We start from the raw sequence: 24,565 nt of genomic DNA, 5'->3' as shown, positions 1-24,565 counted from the left end.
AACACTCCTTACTGGCTTCCTCAGCATGTTTTCTTATACAACTAGGACTGGCACCACCCACAGTGAGCTGGAACTCACTCTGTAGACTAGGCTGGCCTTAAATTCAACTCAGAGATCCACCTGTCTATCTCTCCCAAGTTTTGAGAACCCAGTCTTAAAATAAGTAAGTTTTTAAAAATACTACTCTAGAGCAGTGGTTCTCAATCTGTGGGTCTCAACCCCTTTGGGGGTCAAACAACCCTTTCATGGGTGTCACCTAAGGCCATCAGAAAACACAGATATTTGCATTATGATTCATAACAGTAAAAAATTATAGTTTCGAAATAGCAACAAAAGTAATTTTATGGTTGGGGGTCACCATGACATGATGAGCTGTATTTAAGGTCACAGCATTAGGAAGCTGAGAACCACTGCTCCAGGGGTTAGTGACTGTAATACCAATACAGATGAAACTGGGGCAAGAGCATCAAGAATTCAAGGAAATGGTGAAATTATGTGTACATCAAATAATTATTTTAAAATAAATTGCTTTATGATTCACTATCACTGAAAGTTTTGGGGGTGCTTGACACAAGCTTTTGAGAAAGAGTTTCATGTATCCCAGGCTGGCCTCAGCTTTGCTATGCGGCCAACGATGACCTTGAACTTCTGACCACCGAGATGAAAGATGTGTGCCACCCCCCCTTTTTAAACTCTCTGCTGGGGATCAAACCCAGGGCTTTGGACAGGCTAGGCAAGCATTCTACTAATAGCGTGACATCTCAACCTTGAATTCCTTTCTGTAAGAAGAACTTTGTGAACACTGTTTCAGAGTTAGAGAGCGAGGCCAGAGAGGAGGAGGAAGGTGAGAAAATGAAAGAAGCGCTGGCAGAAAGTGACTTGCCACATGGGAGCCTCTAAGCTCTAGAAACAATAACCCCAGAGTCCTGGGGACAAGATGAAGGAAATGCAGTATCCAGAGACCCCGCTCAGGAAAATGAACCAATCTGTGCTCAGAGTTGAACTTCTCGCCCACTTTCAAAGCATCCGAGGAATGTCCTGGCCAGGGTCGTTCTATCTCATGACAACCCCCTCCTCCTACACAAATATGACAGATGCTGGGAGAGAATGGACTGCGTAGGTAAAAATGAACCACATTGTTTTGGAAGCTGGTGGGAAAGGGTCTACGTGCCATTTGCTCCTTCTCTGGGGAGTTTGGGTCTCCAGCTGGGGAGAAACACTGCTTTCTACACCATAGGATTTAGTGGGACTGGGGCTGAGGTAATGGTTGGTCCCAAACCTCTGCACAGACGAAGACCACTCAGCCAAAACACATTGTTAAACAAACATGAAATCATTACTTCCTAACAGTTAATTTTCCAGGAATGCTGGCTTTCTAAACCAACTCTACCACAAGAAAAAGAAAACCAACACAAGAAGGATTGATTATTGCTAATAAACATGTTTGGCAAGGTTGCGGGACACAAGTTAGCGCACAGAAAAGCCTCTTGTATTTTGCTATGTTAGGAGTAAAAGCCTAAGAAGGGAAGTAAAGAAAATGACCCTACTCATAATAGCATTTAAAAGAATAGAATACTTAGAAGATACATTTTTTCTAATATTTATTTTATATACGAGTACTCTATCTGCATGTATGACTTTATGCCAGAAGAGCACATCAGATCACACTATAGGTGGTTGTGAGTCACCACGTGGCTGCTGGGAATTGAACTGAGAACCTCTGGAAGAATAGCCAGTGCTTTTAACCGCTGAGCCATCTCTCCAGCTGGGGGATACATTTAAAAAGAGATTTTATTTATCTATTTTTAGCTGTGTATGTGTGTGTAAGCCTGCGTGAACTTTAGGAGCCCACGGATTCCAAAAGGTGTCTGGTCCCTAGAACTGACGTTACAGGCAATTGACTGCCTGGTGTGGGTGCTGGGAGCAGCTTGGGTCCCCTGAAGGCAGTAAGACCTCTCAGCTGCTGAGCTTTCTCTCCTGCCCCAGTGCTTAGGAATAAAGTTAACGAGAAGAAACATAGCTCATGTATGACTGAATACCGTGGAAAGAACTCTGTGAAAAGACATCCCATGCTCATGGACTCAAAGACAAGATTGCTGCCACAGTGCCATGGTTTACATGTGTCCCCCTGTGTTAGAGACTTAATGCTCAAAGCCACAGTGTTGTGGTGATGAAGTCACGAGGGAAGAATTCCTAAGAACGGGTTGATTATCTTGGAAGGAGCTTCCCCCTGAAAGGGTGCCTCCAGCTGCCACCCCATACATTCGCAATGCCCTCAGTGACTGTGACACTGTGACCAGAGTGGCCGTCAGGCTCAGACTTCCCAGTCTCCAAAACAGTGAGCCAAGTGCATGTCTATTGTTTCCAGATCACCCAGTCTGTGGTACTCTGCTAAGGCAACATGAAACAAACCGAGACAGAAGGCAAGCACTGTGCGGTTAGCTACAGATTCAACACAACCAAGAATAAAAACTCCAGCTGTTATTTTTACATAAATTGTCAAGATTTCCATGGTGTCTCAGATGAAAATGTGGGGACTCTGAACTGCTGCAACCATTTCAGAAAGGGTAGAGGATGAGCAGAACTCATTCTGAAATCTACAGTTAGTCAGGAACTCAGACTGTTGGCCTAAGAACAGACACACACACCAAGGAGGAAACTGTGAATTCAGAAAGAGACTCTTACATTCATGATCAACTGACTTCCAACAAGGCTGACCAGATAATTCAATAAAAAGGGAATGGTACCAGGACAACTAGACAGCTCCAATAAAAAAATAGAGCTGAGCCAGGCAGTGGTGGCGCACGCCTTTAATCCTAGCACTGGGGAGGCAGAGGCAGGCGGATCTCTGAGTTTGAGATCTATTCGAGGTCTACAGAGTGAGTTCTAGGGGATCAGGGCTACACGGAAAAACCATCTCTCAAAAAACCAAAGCGGGGGAGGAGAGAATGAAGTTGAACCTCTGTCTTACAGTTTGCATACAAGCGAGAGACTCTGAAGTAGATCAAAAGGCACATATGCATTTTATTTATATACTTATTTTTTAAAAAAACTAGGCTGGCCTCAAACTCGGAGATCTGTTTCTCTGCCTCCTGAGTGCGGGGATTAAAGGTGTGTGCTACCACTTCCTGGATATTGATATTCGAGCAGAAGGAGAAGCAAATTGGTAAACTGAACTTTACCAAACGAAAGCTGCAAAGTGGGGAGCTGGGCTGGGGGGCTGCTCAGTGGACAAGACTGCTTGTTCTGCAAACCTGTGAACCTGAGCTTGAAACCCCAGTACCCACAGAAAAAAACTGGGCATAAGTATGTGTGCCTGTTACCCCAACATTGACAGCTTGCTGGACAGCAAGTCCAGCCCAAATGAATGAGCATCCAATTCAGTCAGAATTGTCTCAGAGCAGTAAGGCAGAATAAAGCAGGCATGAACCTTGAAAACCTATTGCAAAAAGCCAGAGACTGTGATATTACATACAACAGCCACTATGGCACTGACATGCTACCAGCATTTGTGAGGCAGAGGCAAAGGCAGGGGTGAGTTTGGCATCAGCCGGTCTGATCTACATAGTGGGTTCCAGGTCAGCCAGGGCTACATGGTGAGATCCTGTGTTTAAAGAAAAAGAATTCAAGACTAGTCTCAGATACACAGGTTAGTCTGGGATACATAAGATCCTGTCCAAAAAAAAAAAAAAAAAAAACAAACCAGAAACAAAAAACCCAAAGAAACCTAACTAACTAAACTTTGTGTCAAGCAGGCAAAGCCTTAGAGACAGTAGATTAAGGGTGGTCAGGACCTGGGGAGAAGGGCATACTGAGAAGGGTCTGACTGCCAGTGGGTACAAAGTTCCTGTGGGAATGATCAAAGCATTATGTAGGTAGGCAGCAGAGATGGCTGAGCTCGCTAAGCATGCACCACTGAGCGAGCCTATAGCCGGCCAGCAAGCACCAGGCTCCTGCTTTGATTCTCTGCCCTGACCTACCTCAATGGTGGGCTGGGCTGGGACCCGGAAGATTAAGCCAAATAAACACTCCCCTCCCCCAATTTGTTTTGGTCAGTGTTTTATCACAGCGACAGAAAGGACACTTGAAAAAGTCCAGATTTGACAGCAGTAGGTTCTGGGCTTCCAATTGAGAGCCACACCCCTTCTTCCTTGGTAAGGGAGCACCATTTGTGCTGCTGTCTGTTCAGGACAGCATGTCTGCCCCAGGAGTAAGCAGTAGGCAGCCCCGTATCTTAGCAGAGGAGCCCAGAGGAGGCCTCGGCAGCAGCCAGGTCTCTGAGCCACAGTCTGCAGAAGTAGTTCTGGCTATTTCCTGCCAGAGGCCCCGGAGAGGAGGCCCATTTAGCCAGAACCAGGGTGCGTGTGTCGTCACAAGCATTTCCGGAAAGAGATCCGAGGACATCTAGGAGACTGAGCCTCCCAGGGTTCAACACTCACTGTTTCTTTGTATAGTCTAAACTGTTACTTCCCTGCCAACTTTGCCATGTAAGGAACTAAATGAGCAGATATTAGAGGCACAGATACATGCTATTGTTACATATGTCAGACAATGTAGCCACCCTGGAATCCTGGGGGTTGGTTCTAAGACCCTCTCCAAAAATCCGAGGCTCCTTGGGTCCCTTATACAAAATACCACAGCAGTTCAAGGAAGCCTCACACACTGCACATCTCATAGTCTTCAAATCATTTACCCAGTACGACATCCCTCATGGTCTTCCGACCATCCCTGGAGCCCCACAGTAGTTAACCCAGTGGCATGGCTGTGTAAACAGGGAGCCTTGTTATTCTGGACTGTTTGGGGACTCGTTCTAAAAAAAAAAAAAGAAGAGAAAAATGAATATCTCAAAAGAGGTGGGAAAAATGGGTTTCTTGGGTTTTGTTCTAGAGGGTCAGACTTGTGAGACTGAAAACTTCACACACAGCCAAGATGTTTGAAGGATACTGATAGTCAGAAAATGGCAAGCAGCCTTCGAAGCCCAGTTCTGTACTGTGAAACAAGGTGGAAAGAATGTGCTGGTAGGCTGGGTGTGGTGGTGCATGCCTTTAACCCCAGCAAACCAGAGGCAGAAGCAGGTGGATCTCTGTGACTTAAAGGACAGACTGGGTGCATTCTGGGAAAAATCAAGACTATGTAGAGAGATCACACCTCAAAAAACATAAAATAAACAAAAAGCCCTGGTAGGCTGGGTGTCGTGGTGCGTGCCTTAATCCTAGCACTCGGGAAGCAGAAGCAAGCTTCTGAGTTCAAGGCCAGCCTGGTCTACTTAGTGAGTTCCAGGATAGCCAGGGTTACACAGAGAAACCCTGTCAGAAAAAAAAAAAGTCCTGGCAAAAAAAGGAAATTGTGGGTTGGCAAGATGGTTCAGTGGGTGAAGGCATTTGTCACCAAGTCTGAAAACTTAAGTTTAATTTCCAGAGCCCACAAGGTGGGAGAGGAGAACCAGTTCCCACAGGTAGCCAGCCTTCTGACCTCCACATGTGTGCATGCGCGCGCACACACACACACACAAATCAAGAAAGGGAGTGTACGTGATGGTCTGAACGAGGAACGTCCCTTATAGGCTTAGGCATTTGGACACTTGATCCCGGGTTGGTAGTTCTGTTTGCATCACCAGGAAAGGAGCGCGAGAGTCCATGGCCTCACCCACTTACAGTTCCCGCTGTGCTTTGTGCTTGGGGTTAAAATGTGAGCTCTCAGCTTCCTGGTGCCATTGCTTGCCATTTGTTGCCATGACAGACTCATTTCTCTGGAACCGTAAGTCCAAATACCACTCTTCCAGAGGCGGTCGTGGACATGATATTTAGCCACAGCGTCAGGAAGGCAAACAATGTACACACCGAGAGACACGCAGGCAAGTGGGAGCCTCGTCTTGTGGCCTGTGTTTCAATTTTATTTATTTATTTATTATGTATACAATGTTCTATCTGTTGCCTGCAGGCCAGAAGAGGGCACCAGACCTCATTACAGATGGTTGTGAGCCACCATCTGGTTGCTGGGAATTAACTCAGGACCTTTGGAAGAGCAGGCAATGCCCTTAACCTCTGAGTCATCTCTCCAGCCCCTCAACTTTGCCTTTTTAAAATTTGAGTGCTGGGGTCCAACCCAGGCTTTCATCTTAGGCAGGCGTTTTATCACTGATCTCTCTCTTTTCAGCTTTCAACCCTGTCTCATGAGAACATGGAATGCATGACAATCCTACGGCAGTGATTTTAGAGTCACAGAAACCCGAACACTCATGCTACAGAGCAGAGTATGGAGTTTCCTGTCATATGCCACTAACAGTCAAGGTACAGTTTAATGAAAATACGGCTTGACAACATGAAGGCTGTGTGTGATGTCATGCATTGGCCTGGAACACAACTAGTGTGTGTGGCCTCTTTAGACAGGACAGGCACTCCATTTGGGGCTCACTTGGTCTCCAAGCAACTGAGAGTGCAATCCTACCCTGTGCAGTTTCTAGAGGTGATCAAATGCTCTATGCCCTCCCCTTGGTCATTAGTCTTCTGAGGACGAGGGCTGGCCTGAGTTATCCTGTCCCTCTGCCATCCAGCTGGGCCCTAATGCAGGAGGCCTCCAGGCATCTGTGAATGGATAGTGGATATTCCCTGAGGTAAAGACTAGCAATGTTCCAGAATATTCCACCCTCCAAGCTCACCACCAGTTGCTTCTCAATACATCCTGCGTTCAAGTCTCTAATTCCCACAGAACATGCTGAAACTGACCCCCTCTCCTGACTCAGGAAGTGGGCTAGGAGAAAGGTCCTAAAGATAAAAGATAAAGATAAAAGTCACTCCATCAGACCTTCCGCAGGACAGTCAGTCAGAGAAGAGCCATCAGTGAGCACACACCCCAGGGAATAGGAACTTGCGTGTGGAAAAGACAGGTGTTAAGGCAGGCGGTCCTGCAGTTTTGCCTAGGGCTAACAGAGGCCTCCAGGGCCCCCAGGTTGTACGTGAACCTGAGGAGCAAGGCTTCTTTTGTAGCGATCCTGGATCTAAATAAACCTTTAGCATGCATCCTGTGCTGGGGTTCAGCTGAGCAGTCAAACATGCTTAACAGGTACGAGGCTTTGCAGCCCTCCTCAACGTCTCTGCCTGTGAGGGGCAGTGGCCACTGTCCTCGCATTGCTGCCCAGCTGCCCAGCTTCTCAAGCCAAAACCTGCTGAACAACTCCCATCTGTTTCCTCAGCCCTGGGGGCTACAATTCTGTGACTTCCCCTTCTTGAGGGACTGTATGCAAATGGGATAAACTGGTTCATCTCAGTTAACACACAGGTTCTAGGATTCATTTATACTGCAGCATATGTCAGAACTGTCTTCCTTCCACTTCATGTCTATTCTGGCCATCACACACACACACGCACACACACACACACACACACATATATACACACACACACGTATATACGTATATATACATATATACGTGTGTGTGTGCGCACACATATATATGTATTACAATTCATCATACATCTATGCCATATTTTGTTTGTCTATTCATCTGTCAGGCATGTAGGCTGCTTCCACCTTTTGTCTGTTAACAATGCTATGGTGAACACAGGTGTGCAGATACCTGTTTAAATTAGTTCTTTTGTGGATCAGGCCTGACTTCCTCCAAATCAGTGGGGATCCTGACCTCAGACAGGGAATGTTCTAGCCTAGGGTCTATTCTATTTGGCAGGGGACAGAACCCCAGTCTGGGTTCAAAGGTGATGTCTGAGAACACATTCTGTAGCCGGGGGAGCCAGAACTGAGAACCAGGAACTCGGGAGCTACTCAGTATCCTTCTGACTGGAGGGAAGGCGAGCAGAGTGGAGGAGACACATACCACAGCATGGAGAGGGGTGGACAAGAAAGGCCTCTGTTTCCGAAAGGGCAGGCATGCTGCAGAGGCGGCCCTGGGGCCGCAGAGGGCAACACAGGCCACAGGGGCAGAGGTTACGAAAAGGAAGAACACGCTTGGCCTGGTAGCTTCTCAGAAGCCCTTAGTGAGGGGCCTATGGGGGTGTCTGGAATGCTCTGATTTGACAGATGGCTCCATCTTGGCAACTCCTGAAGCAGAGGAGTACAATACAGACACTCACAGGGCCGGGGCTCTGGTGTTCCAGGGGCTACAACCTTGGCCCTCAGAACTATGTGTTTGCGTGCTCTGGGGTAGAGAGTAATGGCTGGACAAAGGCGGAGCACAGTCCTCTGAGAGGCCCTCTCCCTGCCAGCTGTGAGCAACTTCTAAGTGCTTACATAATATTTTTTGGTGCCAAAGTGTCTAAGGTTCAGGTACCAAATGATGACAGCCGAGGAAGGTGTAGCCACTAGCAGGACACGAAATGCTTCTCTGGAATGCTGAGTCAAATGTACCCAAAATGCCAGACCGGAGGCTGTCACTCAAGGTGCTGTTGGGGGTGGGGTGGGGCGGGGGGTGGAGGGGCAGTTCTGAGGCTTCCTTCCTGGTGATGCCAGGCTAAAGTGCTTCTCTGATGCACTGCAGCTTTCTTTCCTAGGTCCTTGGAAGAATCTGGATGACAAGCTGTCTTTTGAGCCAGAGCCTGCCTGGGGCAAAACTCACCTTTCTGGATGGTATAGGGATCCCAGGAGGCTGTGAAGTCGGCCTAGATTTGGTCACTGAGAACTGGACCCAGCCTGTGGAGGTCCCAAGGAGCCTGTTGGCTCTGCTTGTTACTAACACTGGAGCCAGAGCCAAAGATGTGCTGTCTGATGTCTCCATTACAGGTGATGCAATGTCCTCAGCACGCTGGGTCGGGGTGGGGTGGAGGGACAGGCTCCAGTATGTGAGTACCGACCTACCCTACGCCCTGGTACTTACCAGGCTGACGGAAAAGTCTGTCTATGTTGAGATCCCAGAGAAGACTAAAAGCTCTTGAAGATGTTTCTGGAGGCCATGTTAGCAACTAGGAAGAAAACAAAAAACATTTAGTACAAAGTAATAGTAGCAAGACTTCATACAAATTTAATATCTTTTTGTTTGTTTATTCTTAAAGAACCTCAAAGGGAGGATCTCATGCAGCCAAGGCTGGCCTGGAACTCGCTGTATAGTTAAGGATAACCTTGAACTCCAGGTTTTCCTGTCTCTACCTCCCAAGTGCTGGGATTCTAAGCATAAGTCACCAGAAACAGTTTCATACAAGTATATAATATTGTATATTAAATATATCTCATTTCATGCTTCCAAGTCAAGAGGGTGGAAGGATACTGTCATGGTTGTTGCTGTGTGCCAAGCCTCCCTTCCTACTGCCCAGTGCCACGTATCTGGAGACGGCAAGCAAAGTGGGATTCTGTACCTGGAAGTTGATCTTACAGGCTATGCCTGGCTCAAGAAGCGGCTCTCTCTAGCCCAGAGCTGGGATCTAAGAGCTCAACCCCCACATCCTCAACTTGGACAGTTCTCATGGGTCACCTGGTTCCAGAATGCATCCTCCACCCCACTCTCCACCCCTACCATACCCAATGAGGAGACCGCTGGACCTGACTGTAACAAATCATTTGTTCAGTCTCCTGCTCTAGAGGGCCTGTGGTTTTCCTTCTCCCAGCTGTAGTTCTTAAGGGCTCTGTGTCAGAATTCAAGGCCCTGTTCCTCTCCTGCATCCCAGCCTTCTCAAATAGCTTTAATGTCTACCAGGACGAATACAAATTCACTGGGGATGCAGGCTGCCTGCTTCTGTCCACTCTCCCTGGCAAGGCCCACCAACAGGTGAACCTGTGAGCATGTGAGGGGTGCGTGTAAGTTAAGAGTGTCAAGGCCTGGGCTGTTTACCTCATGTGTACAGTGTACCTTCAAGAGGCCCTGGGAGCAAGGAAGAGGCAAACCAAGCCCAGAGGTCACCAAGTCCCAGCAAAAATAGGCTATCTTTAACAAAGGAGTGGCCAACTGAGCAGAGGTGGTAAGTTCTAACGGTCACTCCTCGCCTAGAATAGACCCCAGGTGTCCTGGACAACCTGCGACCTGCCCAGTCTTGGACCAGGTCAGCTACAGTCTTTCACTCAGATGTGGGAATGGGGCCTGGCCTTACTCGGCCATGCGCATAGAGAAGAGAAGGAAGTCTGCCCTGAGTGCCCATCCTTCCCTATCCCTGCTTCTCCTTCTGCCTGAGGCTCAGCCATGTCTGACTGCCCAGTGAGAATCCCCTGCAGTGGCTTTAGGGAGACCCCAGACCTCTCTGTCCTCAGTAGCCTGACAGAGGTATAAAGCAGCACCTGTGCCCTTGTTCCTTGCACGGGCCCTAAGCAGAGCTGGGGATCTGTGAGAGTGGACAGGCTTAAGGACCGACCACTGTAGGACAGTCTCGGTTAACCCACTCTGCACTGCTGGCTCCATCATACAATGCTGACACCAAGGACTTGCACAAGGTGACACAGAAGGAAAAGCGACAGAGGCTGAGCTTGCACCTGGGTCTGGGGCTCAACTCCTCTCCTCTGTGTGCCCCTCACGGCACAGTGGAGCTGGCACAAGAGATAGGAGGGGTTTCTCCACGCGGTCCATGGCTTGAATTCCAGAACTTAGTGGAGACTGAGCCAGGGAAAGGGAGAGACTTACGCCTATCAGGGTCACACAAGGACCCTCTGTAGGCGATGTTTTAGAGGGGTTCTTTGTGCCTCCCAATGGCCAATTGTGTATTCTGTCATACGCTGTGCACGGAGCACAGAGAAACTGTGCTGTGGGTGCAGAATAATGGCCTGACTGTTCCCAGCTCCTACCCACCCTGCCGTCCCAATCTCTCCATCCTAGGAACTGGGAGACGGACCAGGGTGACAACTATGCCCAGGGTCCCAGGACTCCAGCGTTCTTTCCCTCCAGGACAGGAGCACCACAAGCGTCCCCAGAAGGTGCAGAGTGAGCCTTATCTGGAAGGCAGCCAGTCTGCCAAGCTGGAGAAGTGCCTGAATAGCCCACCCTGCATGGCAGCCCTCAACTGGCAGCTCCGGTACCAGCTGGAACTTGTGACCAGCCCATCCCCAGGCAAGGACAGGTCTGGGCGAGGGGCCAAGGCAAGGCAAATGCAGGACATCTGGAAGGCAGAATTAGGTCCTGGACTGTCTTCTAGCCTCCCACCTACCAGAGGTTTACATCCGCACACAAAATGTGCGTTGCCTTGAAGCAAAATGTTCCTTGGGGAGGAAAGTGGGGCAGAAGGTGCTGTTTTGGGCTTTTCCAGACCACCTACAGCTTCACAAAGCAGAGAACCCTCAAACTCCAGAGTCTATAGCAATGGACTCACGAGCTCAGGTATCCAGGGCTGCAGAGGGGCCTTGGGTGCCCCCTCCAGCTATGCTCCTGGGATGAGCCATTCATGACTGTGATAGCAGGAGTGGGGGGCGGGCAATGGGGGAAAGGTGGTGTTATGATGGACGCTCTTGTTGACTAGAATGGACCTAATACTTGTTGACTAGAATGGACCCAATCACTCGGTTCTAAGCACTTCAGGAAAGACACACCCCTCACCCTGTAGGTAGCTCAGGAACACTCTAGAGGCACACAGATTGGGGTTGCTGCACAGAGAACTTCCAGGTTCCATCTCTGGACTTATTTGGGCCTCTCCACCTCCAGGACCTTGGCATCTTTAGCATTATAGTGAGGATTAATCCTCACCAGCCTTCCTCCATCCCCTGGATCTGAACTATCCAAAGCAAAAAGCAGCTAAGCATCATCAATCTGACCCCTGGGCCTGCCTGGGCTATAGGGCTGCATCATTCCCGCCACCTAGCGGCAGGTCTGTGTTTCTCACCTGGAACAGCCACTGGAGCAGAGGTCGCGGGTAATCAGAGGCGTGCAGATAGAGGTTGCTCAGGAGGCCCTGGTGCAGGAAGGAGAGCTGCTGGGGCAGTGAGGACCTGTGGGGCCAGGGCAGTCAGGTTAGGGTAAGTAGCTCCAGTTGGCAGAACCAGCTCAGCAAGCTGGTCTCAGTGACGCTGCAGGACTCACCTTTGCTGTGGGATAGCATGAAGCCTATAGGCACATTAAGGACAAATGTACTTTTAGAATCCTTGGCATGAGACACCATGGGAAGGGGAAAAAAAAAAAAACCCTACTGATGACATTGTCAGAACAGGCTGTTGTCTCCAGAGTTTCCCATAGACACACTTCATGGTGTCTGAAAGCCACCCTGATTAGTGTTTGCCCCTGCTATGTGACAGAGTGGGACACCAAAGCAAGGATCATGGCCAAGCAAGGGGAGAAACCAGGGGTCAGGCATCCTTGTCTGAGGTTCCTTCTGGGGCTTCAGCTGCAAGGAGCGGACAGAATTACCCGTGGGCACCTGCGTCTGTGGGTCTAGTTATACAGTGTTTCTGCCTCATCTTGTGTTTTCCTGACACAGAAGGGACACCTGAGAGGATGGGAAAATGACAGAAAGAGCCCGGGACTGGGAACTTCTGGGAAGGAAATACCCAGCAAGGATTTCATGAAACCTTCCTCAGACTGTGTGGGCCGGCCACACCTGTCCCGGGAGTGCATATGTGTGCTCAGGTCAGTAACATGGCTCTAACCAGAACCTAGTTGTGAGCTCCTGCACCCCGTCAGAAGCAGGCTGCTGGCTGGAAGCTAAGCTCTGGCAGGCACCTTGACCTTCAGGACCCCGGGTCTTCAGAAAACAAAATAGGGTAGTTAGCTGTTCCAGTCCATTGTGTGCAGCTTTGGAAGAAACTTTAGAAGGCTTGGTTGGACTTAGTCACTTTCTGAGTCCCTGGTCACTTGAATCTGGGTGTGAGGTAAGGTACTCCACCCTCCACACATTTTTTGTGCTTTTTTTTTTTTTTTTTTAGAAAACAGTCCAAAGATGGCCACTTGGATTCCAGGAAATGAAACCATGAAGGAAATATTCAGATAACATCATGTGTCCCTATCCTTTCGGTCAGCCCTCCCTGTTCTACTACTGTTTTGAAAAGGACATCATACTGCCATCTGCCAGGAACAGACTGCTCTGAAACCGAGATTTTCCCTTGAGCCAAGCTGCCGTCACTCTGAGCCTGTCCTGGCCATTTACAAATTATATATCTCTAAAGTCATTTAAATCTGGAAGAGAAAGAGACATTGTTCCTGTGGTCACGACAGGTTAACCACTCTGAAACACGGTCCTGTGTGTGTACAGGTCCTACCAGTTCTGTCCCAGGTGCCTGTCACAAGGACGCTTTCTTGATGCAACCAAAGGGACAGCACCCCCAGCAAAGGAAATCAGAGTTTTACATACTGGCAGGATCTGCTAAGAAGCAAGTGTTGAGGCCACTGCAAAGCAGGGGATTCTGGGAGACACTGGCTCTGGCATGCTTCTGGGGTGGGGCACCCTGCCAGTTGCTTAGTGGGGAAGCCAACTGCACAAGCCCCTGCTGGCCTGGAGCAACACATTTTCAACTGCCGCATGGAGGGAGTGTCGCGGTGTCTTCCTTCTGCTCCACGAGAGCTGCCTGCAGTTCATCCCTGTCAAGGTTGATTTCATCCATCAGGCAAGGAGCAAGGGAGCCAGGGAAGGCTTACCCACGGTGCACTGCAGCAAATGGCTTTCTAGGCATCCTAGGTCTCCAGCTAAATGAGATGCAAGGAGATGAGACTGGGGAGTGAGCCAAGTGTGGCTCACTGGATGTGAGGGGAGCTGCTGGTCACAGTGACACAGGGCCTAGAGCAGACACTGGCCTGACCCTCAAGAGGAAGCACAGGCCCCATAACATCCCTGGTCAGGGAGGCCAGGAACAAAAAGGAAGGAAGGTGTGTCATGAAAACGCGAAAACCTTGGGTGACATAGTCGGTTGTCAGAGTCAAAAGCCAGTGTCCAATCTCCACACAAAGAATGCTGACACTGGGCCAGACAGATGGCTCAACTGGTAAAGGCTCTCGCGGCCAGTCCTGACGACCTGATTCTGATCCCTGGACCCATATAGTAGAAGGAGAACTGACTCCTAAAAGCTGATGTTTGTTCTCCGTGAGCATGGTATGGTGTGCTGTGTTCACACATCCACGCACATGTACATGCACACACACACACATATGATAAAAAAATTAAACAACATTAACAAAAACCCAAAATAAAAAAGAACACTGATGCTGGGTCCTAGCTCAAACCTTTACCAATGCTGAGGTCAGAGTTTAGTTTGAGAATGTTAGAGGACTCTGGAGAAGGGAGGGACAGCAGATGCCACACAGTCCAGGCTGAGCATGAAGCTCCCAGCTGTCATCCCCAGGATACCAGTGAAGGAAAGGTCCCATGGAAGGCCCTTAGCTGTGGATGGAAAGGAGAGGGACAGGGTACAGCCACACTGTATGCACGGCTAATCCCCAGCCATCACAGCTATGACAGAGGGCAGATATCTTTTTCCTCACCGCCGGCTGCAACAGAAGGGAGGGAGGCAGGAAGTCGGCCAAACAAGGAGAAAGACAGTCAGCAGACAGCAAATGGGGGACCAGCTTGGTTCACATGGTGGGCTGCTGAACAAAGCTGCAGCCTCCTTGGAATGTCTGACCCTGATACTGCCCAAGGGGAGAGGCTTCCAGCTTCTGCCTGCAAGTCCACTTTATGGGCAGCAGTCCCAATGGGAAGAGTCTCTAAATGCCGCGCGAATCCCAGTGACAGCAGAAGGATAAACACCACAGGGAACTATTTATACAGTATCACTTCCTGGGCCCTTGCCAAGTTTTCAGATGCAAAGTTTCAATAAAACGCCCAAATGGAGTAGAATGAATAATGGTAGAAATGTCTGCCTGTGCCCCGCTTTTCTTCTTTGTTTAAAGAGAAGAATGCGATACCACCCCATTAGATGCCTAGGGATGCCAGAAAAGTGGCCCAGTTTTGCGGTTTCCCCTTCATTTTGGGGGCACCTGCTGCCAGCAGGATTGTCCACATTCCACGGCTGGCTTTAACCTGTCACCCTCTTCCAGGAAATGTGCACACAGTAAAATAGGAGCCTGAGCTGCGGGGTCCCGGGTTGATGTAGGTAAGCACTGTACGCCACATAAGCCGAGAAGTTCAGACATCCCCACCTCCTTCTTCCTCCCAGTCTTGCAATATTCAGAGGAACAGCTCAGGCTGCACCTAGGCTTCCTGAGAGCTTGTGTGCCCTCACACCAAAAAGGGACACACAGGCACATACACAGACACAAACACACACACACACGAGTGAGCACTGCAGAGGCTGGTGCTCCTGGGAGTAGGCCTCTGCTATGCGGCAAGTGGGCCTCCATCTAGTCTGATGCCCTTCCAGTTCCCTATTTGGAAAGATCACATTTCCTTTCAACTTCCGTCAATGAAGGAAGAAACAAGGTTTGGCTTCTGGGATCCTAGGAACCAATGGCTGGCATTAAGGCATGTAACCTGGGTTCCAGGGATCCGATCCGAGGTCATATGTCAGTCGACCTGGTGATAGACAAGGGAGGGTACTCTGGGGAAGCTCTAGTTGCATGGTGGGACCTGGGGCAGCATTTCTGCACAAGAACCCGAGAATCTGCACGAGGACCCGCAGACTTGGAGCCCTTGCCCTGTCACTCCAGAGGGTTGGCACGCTTCATCTGCGAGGACACGTCCCATTTTGCTGAGAGGAACATGTTCTCCCTTCATGGCAGGTGCAGAGGCAATGCTCCTCAAGAGGAGACTTTTAAAACAGCAGCACCCACGTCCCCTCCTCTGAGGACCACCACCATACCTCCTAACCGTAAAAGGTTTGAAAAATGCAAGAGTGCAACTTGAAAACTTACTTGTTGGCTCACAAAACATTAAACTGTGTGCACGCATGTGCTCCTGTACATACATGTGTGTGTGATGTGTGAATACATATGTGTGTGTACCACAGTTCACAGGTAGAGGTAGAGGACAACTCTTGGGGATTGATTCTCTCCTTGCACTGTGGGTTCAAGGATCAAACTCAGGTCACCAGGCTTAGCAGCAAGTGCCTTTCCTGCTGAGCCACTCAGTGGCCCAGGACTGATGGTATGTGGGGCAGTCTTGTAATCTTGAACTTTCTTCTAAGGTCATGTTTCTTTCTAACCAATACCATAGGATCATGATGGGATGGCTATTGCTCCCACTCTTACGCCTAGACTTGAAGACTTGGGTATAATCAGGAAACAAAAGAAGGTCCAAGGAGGTGGCCCCTACCCAGTGTCCAGCACCTTACTGGGCTGTCACACAAGGGCATATCTCTAGAAAGCAAAGTAAGATTCAACACCACTGAGCTGAGACACTGCCAGCACCACGGCCTTTGTTCATTAGCATATCTGAGGGAGGAGGAAGGTCTGAGTTCTTCCTCTAGGGAAGCTGGGCAGCCACCTGGCTCCCTTTGGCAGGGCAGCTCTGATCCCAGATCATAGCTCCACGGGCCATCTCATCTGTCAAACACTTCCTGCCACCAGCCAGCCTGTTACAGGCAGAAATACGCTGATGGTGCCACCCCCACCTTTTCCTCCCCCACCCCGTGCTAAGGCAGCCTTCCTTTCTCCAACACCCAGACACCCAGCCTTGTCGGCCCACTCCCAGCCAGCTGCTTTCCTTGCTCCTCTGCCTGTCGCCCTCTTCCTTCCTTCCTTCCTTCTCCCTTTCATCCCTTACTACGATGGCAAGGTGAACCTTTACCAGGAGTCACATGCACACCTCATGAGCTCACACCTTCTAGGCTTCTAGACACTGACACACTATTGATAACAGAGAAAAGCTGATAAGAATGCGTGTTTCCAAAAAACTATGTTAGGGCATCGAAGCAACATATCACTACTTATGACAGCATCATACAATGAAATTGTAGTTTTTTGACTTTGTTCTGATACCAATCAGAACCATCTCTAAACATTTATGGAGACAGTGCTCGCTGCCATCGTCTACTGACCAGAGTTCAGGTCCTAGGGTCCATGTGGAAGGCAGACACTGACTCCTAAAAGCTGTCCTCTGACCCCACACACATAAGACAATCAGAATTTGAACACTGACTGATATGGATGAAAAGCTACTCTCTGTAGGGGCAACAGCATCTGCAAACAGAATGCTATGTTGCCAGGCAGGAACAGAGAGAAAACACTGACTCACCCTACTACAGCTGAGGAATGGGAACGTGGAGGTCACACAGCTCATTCCACCCTCAGACAAGCCTGCGGCCTTCCAGAATAGAGACCTTTACAGGGAGCTGGAGAGCTGGCTCAGTGGTTAAGAGCACTTGCTGCTCTTGCAGAGAACCTGGGTTTGATCCCCAGCACTCACACAGTGGCACACAACCATCCCTAACTCCAGTCCTAGGGGACCCAGTGTTCTCTTCTGACTTTCCAAGGCAAGCACATAACATTGCAAGCAGAATATTCACTCATATTTATCTACATATATATTTATGAGTCAGTGCTTTGCCTGCAGTATGTAGACTTATGTGTGTGTGCACACATGTGTGTAATATATATATCTTAAACAGCAACATCTAAATGTTACTGGTAATCTTTAAAGCAGAGATAGACTGAGAACTAGCAAGATCAAGCTCATGCTGTGGTTGAAGTGGGTGGGTCACGGTGGTCCTTTCTCCATCCGTTTGGCCTCCACTACAGCCACCAGCCTGTAAGTGTTATCCAGCAGAAGGCAACTGCTCTAAATTCTCTTTATCTTTCTCTTATATTCTTGGATATGAGCTCACAACTGCCAAGTGTTGGGCATGATTGTGGTAAACCATTTAAAAATCCCCTTCCAGAACAATTCTTCAGTGATTATGTGATAATGAGCACGAATTTACTTCCCAGAAGAGGAGGAGCAAGGCAGCTGTCCCTATTGTTATCAAGCCTGCTTCTGGCGGGGACAAACTTTCCAGTATTGACGGCACACAGACTGAAGACAGTATCCCCAGCAAATATACTAGTCCCTCGCTGTTTGTGAGGGATCTGATCCATTGATTCCCAGTAGATGACCAAAATGGTGGCTGGTACTAACTGCTACACGATGTGTGTCTGTGTGTGGGTATGCGCACAGTCGCCTGTGGAGTCCAGGAGAGGGTGTCATAGCCCCTGGGAATGGAGTTACCAACGGCTGTAAGTTGCCCCACGTGGGTGCAGTGTACACGCTTAACCACTGAGTCAACTACAGCCCTTCAACCTTAGCAACCCCAGTATATAATGTTTTTCTTTCCTAAAGTCAAGAACTTACACCTTTTAACTTAGAGGAAGCATCATGGCTTCTCTTTGGCCTGTCCGAACTCCGACTAGCACTGTACCTATGCTCTACAGTCACTAAGAAGAGAAGAGATTCCTTGACTACAAGCTCTTCCACACTTTGAGGATCAATCTGAGAATGGAGCTGGCTACTTGATGATTAATGGGTGGGGAGCATGCCCAGTGAAGATCACCAGACAAAGGCAAGGTTCGCACTCCAAACTGATGGAGGGGATGGCACAAATCCCAACATTCTACTCAGAATGGTAAACATGTAAAAACCTACAAATTATTTCTGGATTTGCTCATTTAATATATCCAGACCACAGTTGGTCACAGGTAATTGAAACTGCATGAGATATAACTATGGAAAAGGGACCCTGTTATAGGTGGGAGTGATCACCATAGGTGCTGATAGCCCAGACCCTGGTCCTGTGCTAATTGAGATCCCCAGGCCATGTGCGATGAGTCTGACTCAGGTTGTTCTATACAACTGGAATACTGGGAGAGGAAAAGGCAGTATGAACATGTGAACGCGTGGCCTGGTGTATACTATAATGCAGACAGTTTTTCAAGGAAATGTATACATCCAGGGACTGAAGAAAGGTCTCAGTGGTAAAGAGCACATTCTGCTCTTCCAGAGGACCCAAATGTGGTTCTAAGCACCTACAACTCCTGGCCCCAGGGAATCCAATACCCTCCCTGGCTTCCTCAGGTACTGCATACACATAGCATACATTCATACATACATACACACACACAATAAAATAAAAAAATCTTTTTTAAATTTAAAATAAGAGTTTATAGCTGGTCAGTGGTGGCACACCCCTTTAATCACAGCACTTGGTAGGCAGATCTCTGTGAATTCAAGGCCAGCCTGGTCTACAGAGTGAACTCCAAGACAGCCAAAACTGCAAAGAGAAACCCTTTTTCAAATAAAAAAGTTTATATAACTAAATTAGTAAATTTTCTAAGTAGACATGCATGCCTATGCTACTGTGACAGATAATCCTGGTTGTCACCTTGACACTCCTTCGAAGCTGGACACTCAGTTGAAGAATTGCCTCTTGGCATGTCTGTGGGAGCATTTTCTTGACTGCTAATTAATGAAAGAGGCCCCAGGTCACTGTGGGCAGTACCATTCCTAGGCAGGCAAGGCTGGTTTCTATAACAATGACAGCTAAACAGAATGAGCCTGAGATCAAGCCAGTAAGCAGCATTTCTCCATGACCTTGGTTTAGGTTCCTGCCTCCAGGTTCTTACTTGAGCTTCTGCCTTGACTTCCCTTCATGATGGCCAGTCTATTTGATTATCAATTATCATTATTGAAAACAGAAAATTAATATAATTACCTCTATTCATAAAAGGTGTCATATTCATGTTATTCAAAACACTGCTTTGGATTTCCTTATTTAAGGTGGCCCCTGTCTCTGAGACAGACCACACTATTCCCTCTATTCCCCGATGTGTCTCGGAGTTTCTCTCGACGTGATAAAATACTAGGACCATGACAACTTGGGAAGGAAAGGGTTTATTCCATCTTTACTTCCAGGTAGCAGTCCATCACTGAGGGAAGTTAGAGTAGGAATCACACAGGGCAGGGACCTGGAGGCAGGAGCTGATGCAGAGGCCATTGAGGAGTGCTGCTTACTGGCTTGCTCCCCATGGCTTGCTTAGCCTGCTTTTAGATAGTCCTGAGAGATACCTGCTCAGGGGTGGCACCACTTACAGTGGGCTAGGCCTTCCCACATCAATTGTCAATCAAGAAAATGCATCACAGACTTGTCCTCAGGCCAATCCAGTGGCAATACTGAAGTTCCAAAATGATTCTGTCTTGTGTGAAGTTGACATAAAAATAGCCAGCGCAGCATGCTCACCTGAGGAACAGCTCCTCCAGTTGGCTGTGTGGCTTCAGACTGGAGGAGTCCAGGATGCAAGGCAAAGGGTAACGTCTCTGCAAAAATACAGTTTCACCTGGATGCACTGGCGAAATGAACTGCACGGATATGGAGAACTTCTCTATCAGCCTCCTGGCAAGGCAAGGGGAAGGGCAGGAGTTAGAGGTGTACCTGGTTCTACTGCAACCTACAGAATGCTCAAAGGGGAACGAGGAGAGGGGCTGGGTATAGCCAGGGCCAGGGTGGTGTCCAGTAAGGGATGAGGAGGCACCAATTGATGGGGCACCATGAGTGTGGGTCTCCATGCTGGCTGGACCAACCACTCAATGATCCTGCTGGAATGCAGATCCTAACCAGCTACACCGTCTGTCAGCCTGTTAGAATCCGCCCTGGGCACACAGGCAGGGAAGGAACAAGGTGAAGAAGGAACTCTTTGCAATTCTATCATGACCCATAGAGACAATATAGGAAGTGGGAAGACAGTTAAGGTCAGTCCTGAGAACAAACTGAGTCTCTACACAGTGAACTGTACTGATAGCCAATGACAACACACTGATGGGGGCACCAGCCTGAAGACTAGGGAGAGGGTGTGTGTGTGTGTATGTGTGCGCATGTGTGTGATCTCCTAACGGATTCCAAGATCCTAAATGGACGCCTGTAATTGCAGCTAACATTGAATCATATAACATAATGCCTTTTTCACAACTAAATTCTTGTCACACACCATGGCTGTAACTTACGTACTCTGAAGTGCGACAGGGAACCTCGCACCAATTTCTTTTTCCTTTTCCACAGCTTTGCAGATGGAGGATCTGCTCTTCTGTAGATCTTGGCAAAGCACAGCAGACAATTTCCCCCTTTTCTTAAATTGTGAATGTTCACCCTTTTTCTTAAATGAAGTGCTTTTCAGCCTTTTGCTGCATATCTGAACTTCCTGCATCACTACTGTGCTTTGGGGTTAACTGAACACAGGCATTGGTTCTGTGGCTGCTGATCTGCTCAGCCAGGTTCCAAGGGAGTAATGGGTAAGTAGAGTATTCAGAGTGGATCCACAGGACAAAGGGGTGATCACTGTCCTGGGAAGATGGAGCCACACCACAAGATTGAATCGCAATACTCAGCACGGTGTGCAGTTGAAAGCTTACACACTGTTTGCTTTTGGAATTCTCCACTTAATATTTCCAGACAGCAGTTGACTATGGTTACTAAAAGAATGACAAATGAAACCAGACAAGGGGTAATTTCTCTACATATATGCCATACATAGCATGCCTAGACACAAGAGCATCCCACATGATTGACACTTCCAGCTATGATCCTTTTGGACAGAGTTAGGTGGGGAGGAGAGGAAGAGTGGACATTTCCTGTTTGCAGTATAAAGCCACACTCCTCTCAGAGTTCTGATAATACAGCATACATTCAAAAACAATAAAGAAAGCAAGCAACAGATATCATACTCCCTCCTCTAACTGCAAGGTGGCCCATGGGTTCCCAACCAGATGTGCTGCTGAGATATCAAAACCCAGAGGAGGAGGAAGTTGGGAGTCTATCAGAATCTGGGACATAAGTGGCTGCCCTTGGCGATGGGGCCATGCACCCTTCTACCTGATAGCCAGCCATGTAAACCTGACTCACTTTCTGGCGAAGTGACCCAACAGAAGACTCTGGTGGCATCACAGGGCTGTCCTGTGGATGAAATGGAGCAATAAGTGGGATAAAGGTGGAAACCCAGAAGATTCGGGCTCTGTAGGCTTTCTAAGAGTCCGATATCTACAAAACAAATAATAAAATAACTGCTTGGTCATGTCTCTGCTACAGAATGTTCCAACTATCATAGTTTCTTTTGTTACTTTTATAACTGGGGGAAAATGTGCAAGTTATTAAAAAAATCAGTAATAAGTAGGCTCATCATCTAGCCCTTTCCCCCAAGCCATCACTCAAAGGGACCTTTGTAATGTGAACTGTAATGTATGTGTATCATTAGAGATTCCGAGACACTGTCACACGTCTAATTAGGGATTTCCTGTGCAGCCTAGAGCGGAGAATAAAGGGCCGGGTTGTGGTTTAAATATCTGCCTCTCCATTCCCCGCCCTCCCCCAGCTCAGCACACACATAAGGTCTTTTAACTTTAAGAAAGAGATAATTTTAGATGTCATCCTGCCAAGATTCAAGCCAATTCTTAAGGAATGAGCAGACACTTCTCTCGGGATGATCAGGGTCCTTTCCACCACAGACAGTTGTGGCACTCGCATGACGTCTTGTCTGGCAGATGGTGCCTAAGCCCCCACCCTTGGCCTTATCCCTTCCAACCCATATCGCCTCGCTGGCCCTCACCACTTCCTCTGGCCCCATTCAGAGACAGAACAGGTCGGCAGTTTTCTACACCAGTGAGTCATTTTTTAATTTTAATACATAAGGTTGAACCATCCGCCACAATGATCCTACATCAAAACCACCACCTCAAAGTGGCTGTTGTCAAAGAGGCTCTCTCAAAGCCCCACTGGAGAATGTCATGCGCCCAGAAAATGAGCCATGATTTCAAAGCCACAAACACCTTCTGCTGTAAGCAGCTACACATAGCTCCTTTCTGTGTGGAAATTCCTAACCTTCAGGCTGTGACTTCCACAATCCTGTGTGCGCTCAGGAGAAAGGTCAAAAGGAGCAAAACTATCCTTACTACCGAGATCTAAAAAGCCATTGTTTTCTTTTTGATTTGGGGCCAGGAAGATGGCTCAGTGGTTAAAGGCACTTGTCATTAGACATGAAAACTTGAGTTCAATCCCTGGAAGGAGAGAACCAACTTCTAGAAATATCCTTTGACCTCCACACATGAACTGTGGAACATGTACAACCCACCCCAATAAACAAATGTAGTAGTTTAAAAATCTTTGTATAATGTATGACTTGTGCGTTTGTGCACCCGTGTGTTCATCTGAAGGTCAGAGGACAACCTTGGGTATTGGTTCTTACCGACTACCTTGTTTGAGACAAAGTCTCTTTCTCTCTCTCTCTCTTTTGAGACTGAGTCTCACTATGTCGCTTGGTTGATCTGGAACTTGATGCATTGACTAGGCCGGCCTGAAATTTACAGAGATGGGCTTCCTCTGCTTCCCTAAAGCTATGCACTACTACATCTATTTTTTTCTTTTTCCTTCCTTTTTGTGTCCCTGGCACTGTGCACTCCAGGACAGCTGGCCAGCCAGTTTCCAGGGCGTCTTCTGACTCTGCCTTCCATGCTTTAAAGATTCCTAGACTCACAATGCTATGGCCAGTTTTCCATGGCTTCTGCGGATATGAACTTAGGTCCTCATGCTGATCTAGCAAGTGCTTTTCTCACCGAGCCATTGTTTCAGTTGACACAGAGATTTTTCAGAAGTTGTAAGAGGCTTCATTCCAAGGTCATGTGTCCAGTGAGTTGAGGCCCCTGAAGCCAAATCCACAGCCTGTGTCTGCTCCTAGTGACGCCACCACAGCGTCCCTCCCCTCCTCCCCCCAACTGTTTCAGCTCAGTCTCCTGCTCCACCACTTCATCAGGGGCCTCCTAGGACACCAGGCAGGTTCTGTACCTGCCCTGCAGGGGTCTGGTGGAAACCTGACAACTTCCTAGCAACCTGGGTCCCCAGGCAGCATGCAAAAGGTGCTTGCTGTGCCCAACTGGTGGCTGTCCTAGTCATGACATGTTCCCAGGCTTTCATCGTGAAGAGGAAACGGAGAGACAACAAGAACAAAACCTGCAGCTTCACCTGCTTTTAGTCATTGCTCCCTCCGATCTCAGGGGTTGTAGCCTCAGCCAGACAGCAATGGTTCTTTTTATCTTTTCTTTTTCTTAAGATTTATTTATTTATTCTGTATACAGTGTTCTGTCTGTATTTTGCCCGCACACCAGAAGAGGGCATCTGATCTCATCATAGATGGTTGTGAACCACCATGTGGTTGCTGGGAATTGAACTCAGGACCTCTGGAAGAGCAGTCAGTGCTCTTAACCTCTCAGTCATCTCTCCAGCCCCAGCAATGGCTCTTTGGGTTGCTTTATTACCTTGGAGACTGATTTTGATCTCTGACCAGCCAGAATCTTGACCCCACTTGCCTGCCTTTTGCATTGGCCTCTCCACCTATTCTCCAGCCACGCTTGCTTCCAGCAGCCCAACAGAACTGCTCTTCACAAAGTCATGGTCCCTGCCGCGTTACTACCTGCTGCTGCACCTCCCTACCGCCCTGCTCACTGGTGCTGGCTCTAGGACCACGTCCTTTTCTGCTTCCTCCTCACAGCCTCAGCTAGGGACCTCCACCCTTAAGCACGGGTCTCTGTACTTGCTTCTCAGACCATCTCATCCTGTTTCAAGGCTCTTTGTTTGCTGTTGAGTGGGGTCTTGCTTTGTAATTGGGCCGTATTACGTAGCTTAGTCTTGCCTTGAACTTTCGGTGACTTTCTTGCCTCTGCCTTCTGATTACTGAGAAAACAGGCACGTGATATTATGTCTGGCTTCTTTCAGGCTTTTTTTTTTCTTTTTTGGCTTTTTGAGACAGGGTTTCTCTGTAGCTTTGGTTCCT

General features: G+C 48.4%; 1 protein-coding gene across 2 annotated transcripts in view; it reads right to left on the bottom strand.

The window, feature by feature from the left end:
- Nucleotides 1–24,565, bottom strand: part of Fam178b (family with sequence similarity 178 member B) — a 96,227-nt gene that overhangs the window by 59,613 nt on the left and 12,049 nt on the right. For both annotated transcript variants that reach the window (XM_041656380.1, XM_041656381.1), the window contains 3 exons: nucleotides 19,993–20,145; nucleotides 11,745–11,850; nucleotides 8,828–8,912 (listed from right to left, as the gene is read on the bottom strand). In XM_041656380.1, coding sequence (XP_041512314.1) covers nucleotides 8,828–8,912; nucleotides 11,745–11,850; nucleotides 19,993–20,145 — 344 coding nt within the window. The remainder of the gene's footprint in view (nucleotides 1–8,827; nucleotides 8,913–11,744; nucleotides 11,851–19,992; nucleotides 20,146–24,565) is intronic.

Source organism: Microtus oregoni, unplaced genomic scaffold (assembly GCF_018167655.1).
Source record: "Microtus oregoni isolate MIOR12 unplaced genomic scaffold, Mior012 000007F_ref0000211, whole genome shotgun sequence".
Taxonomy (NCBI): Eukaryota; Metazoa; Chordata; class Mammalia; order Rodentia; family Cricetidae; genus Microtus; species Microtus oregoni.
This window is presented reverse-complemented; position numbering and strand designations above follow the sequence as displayed.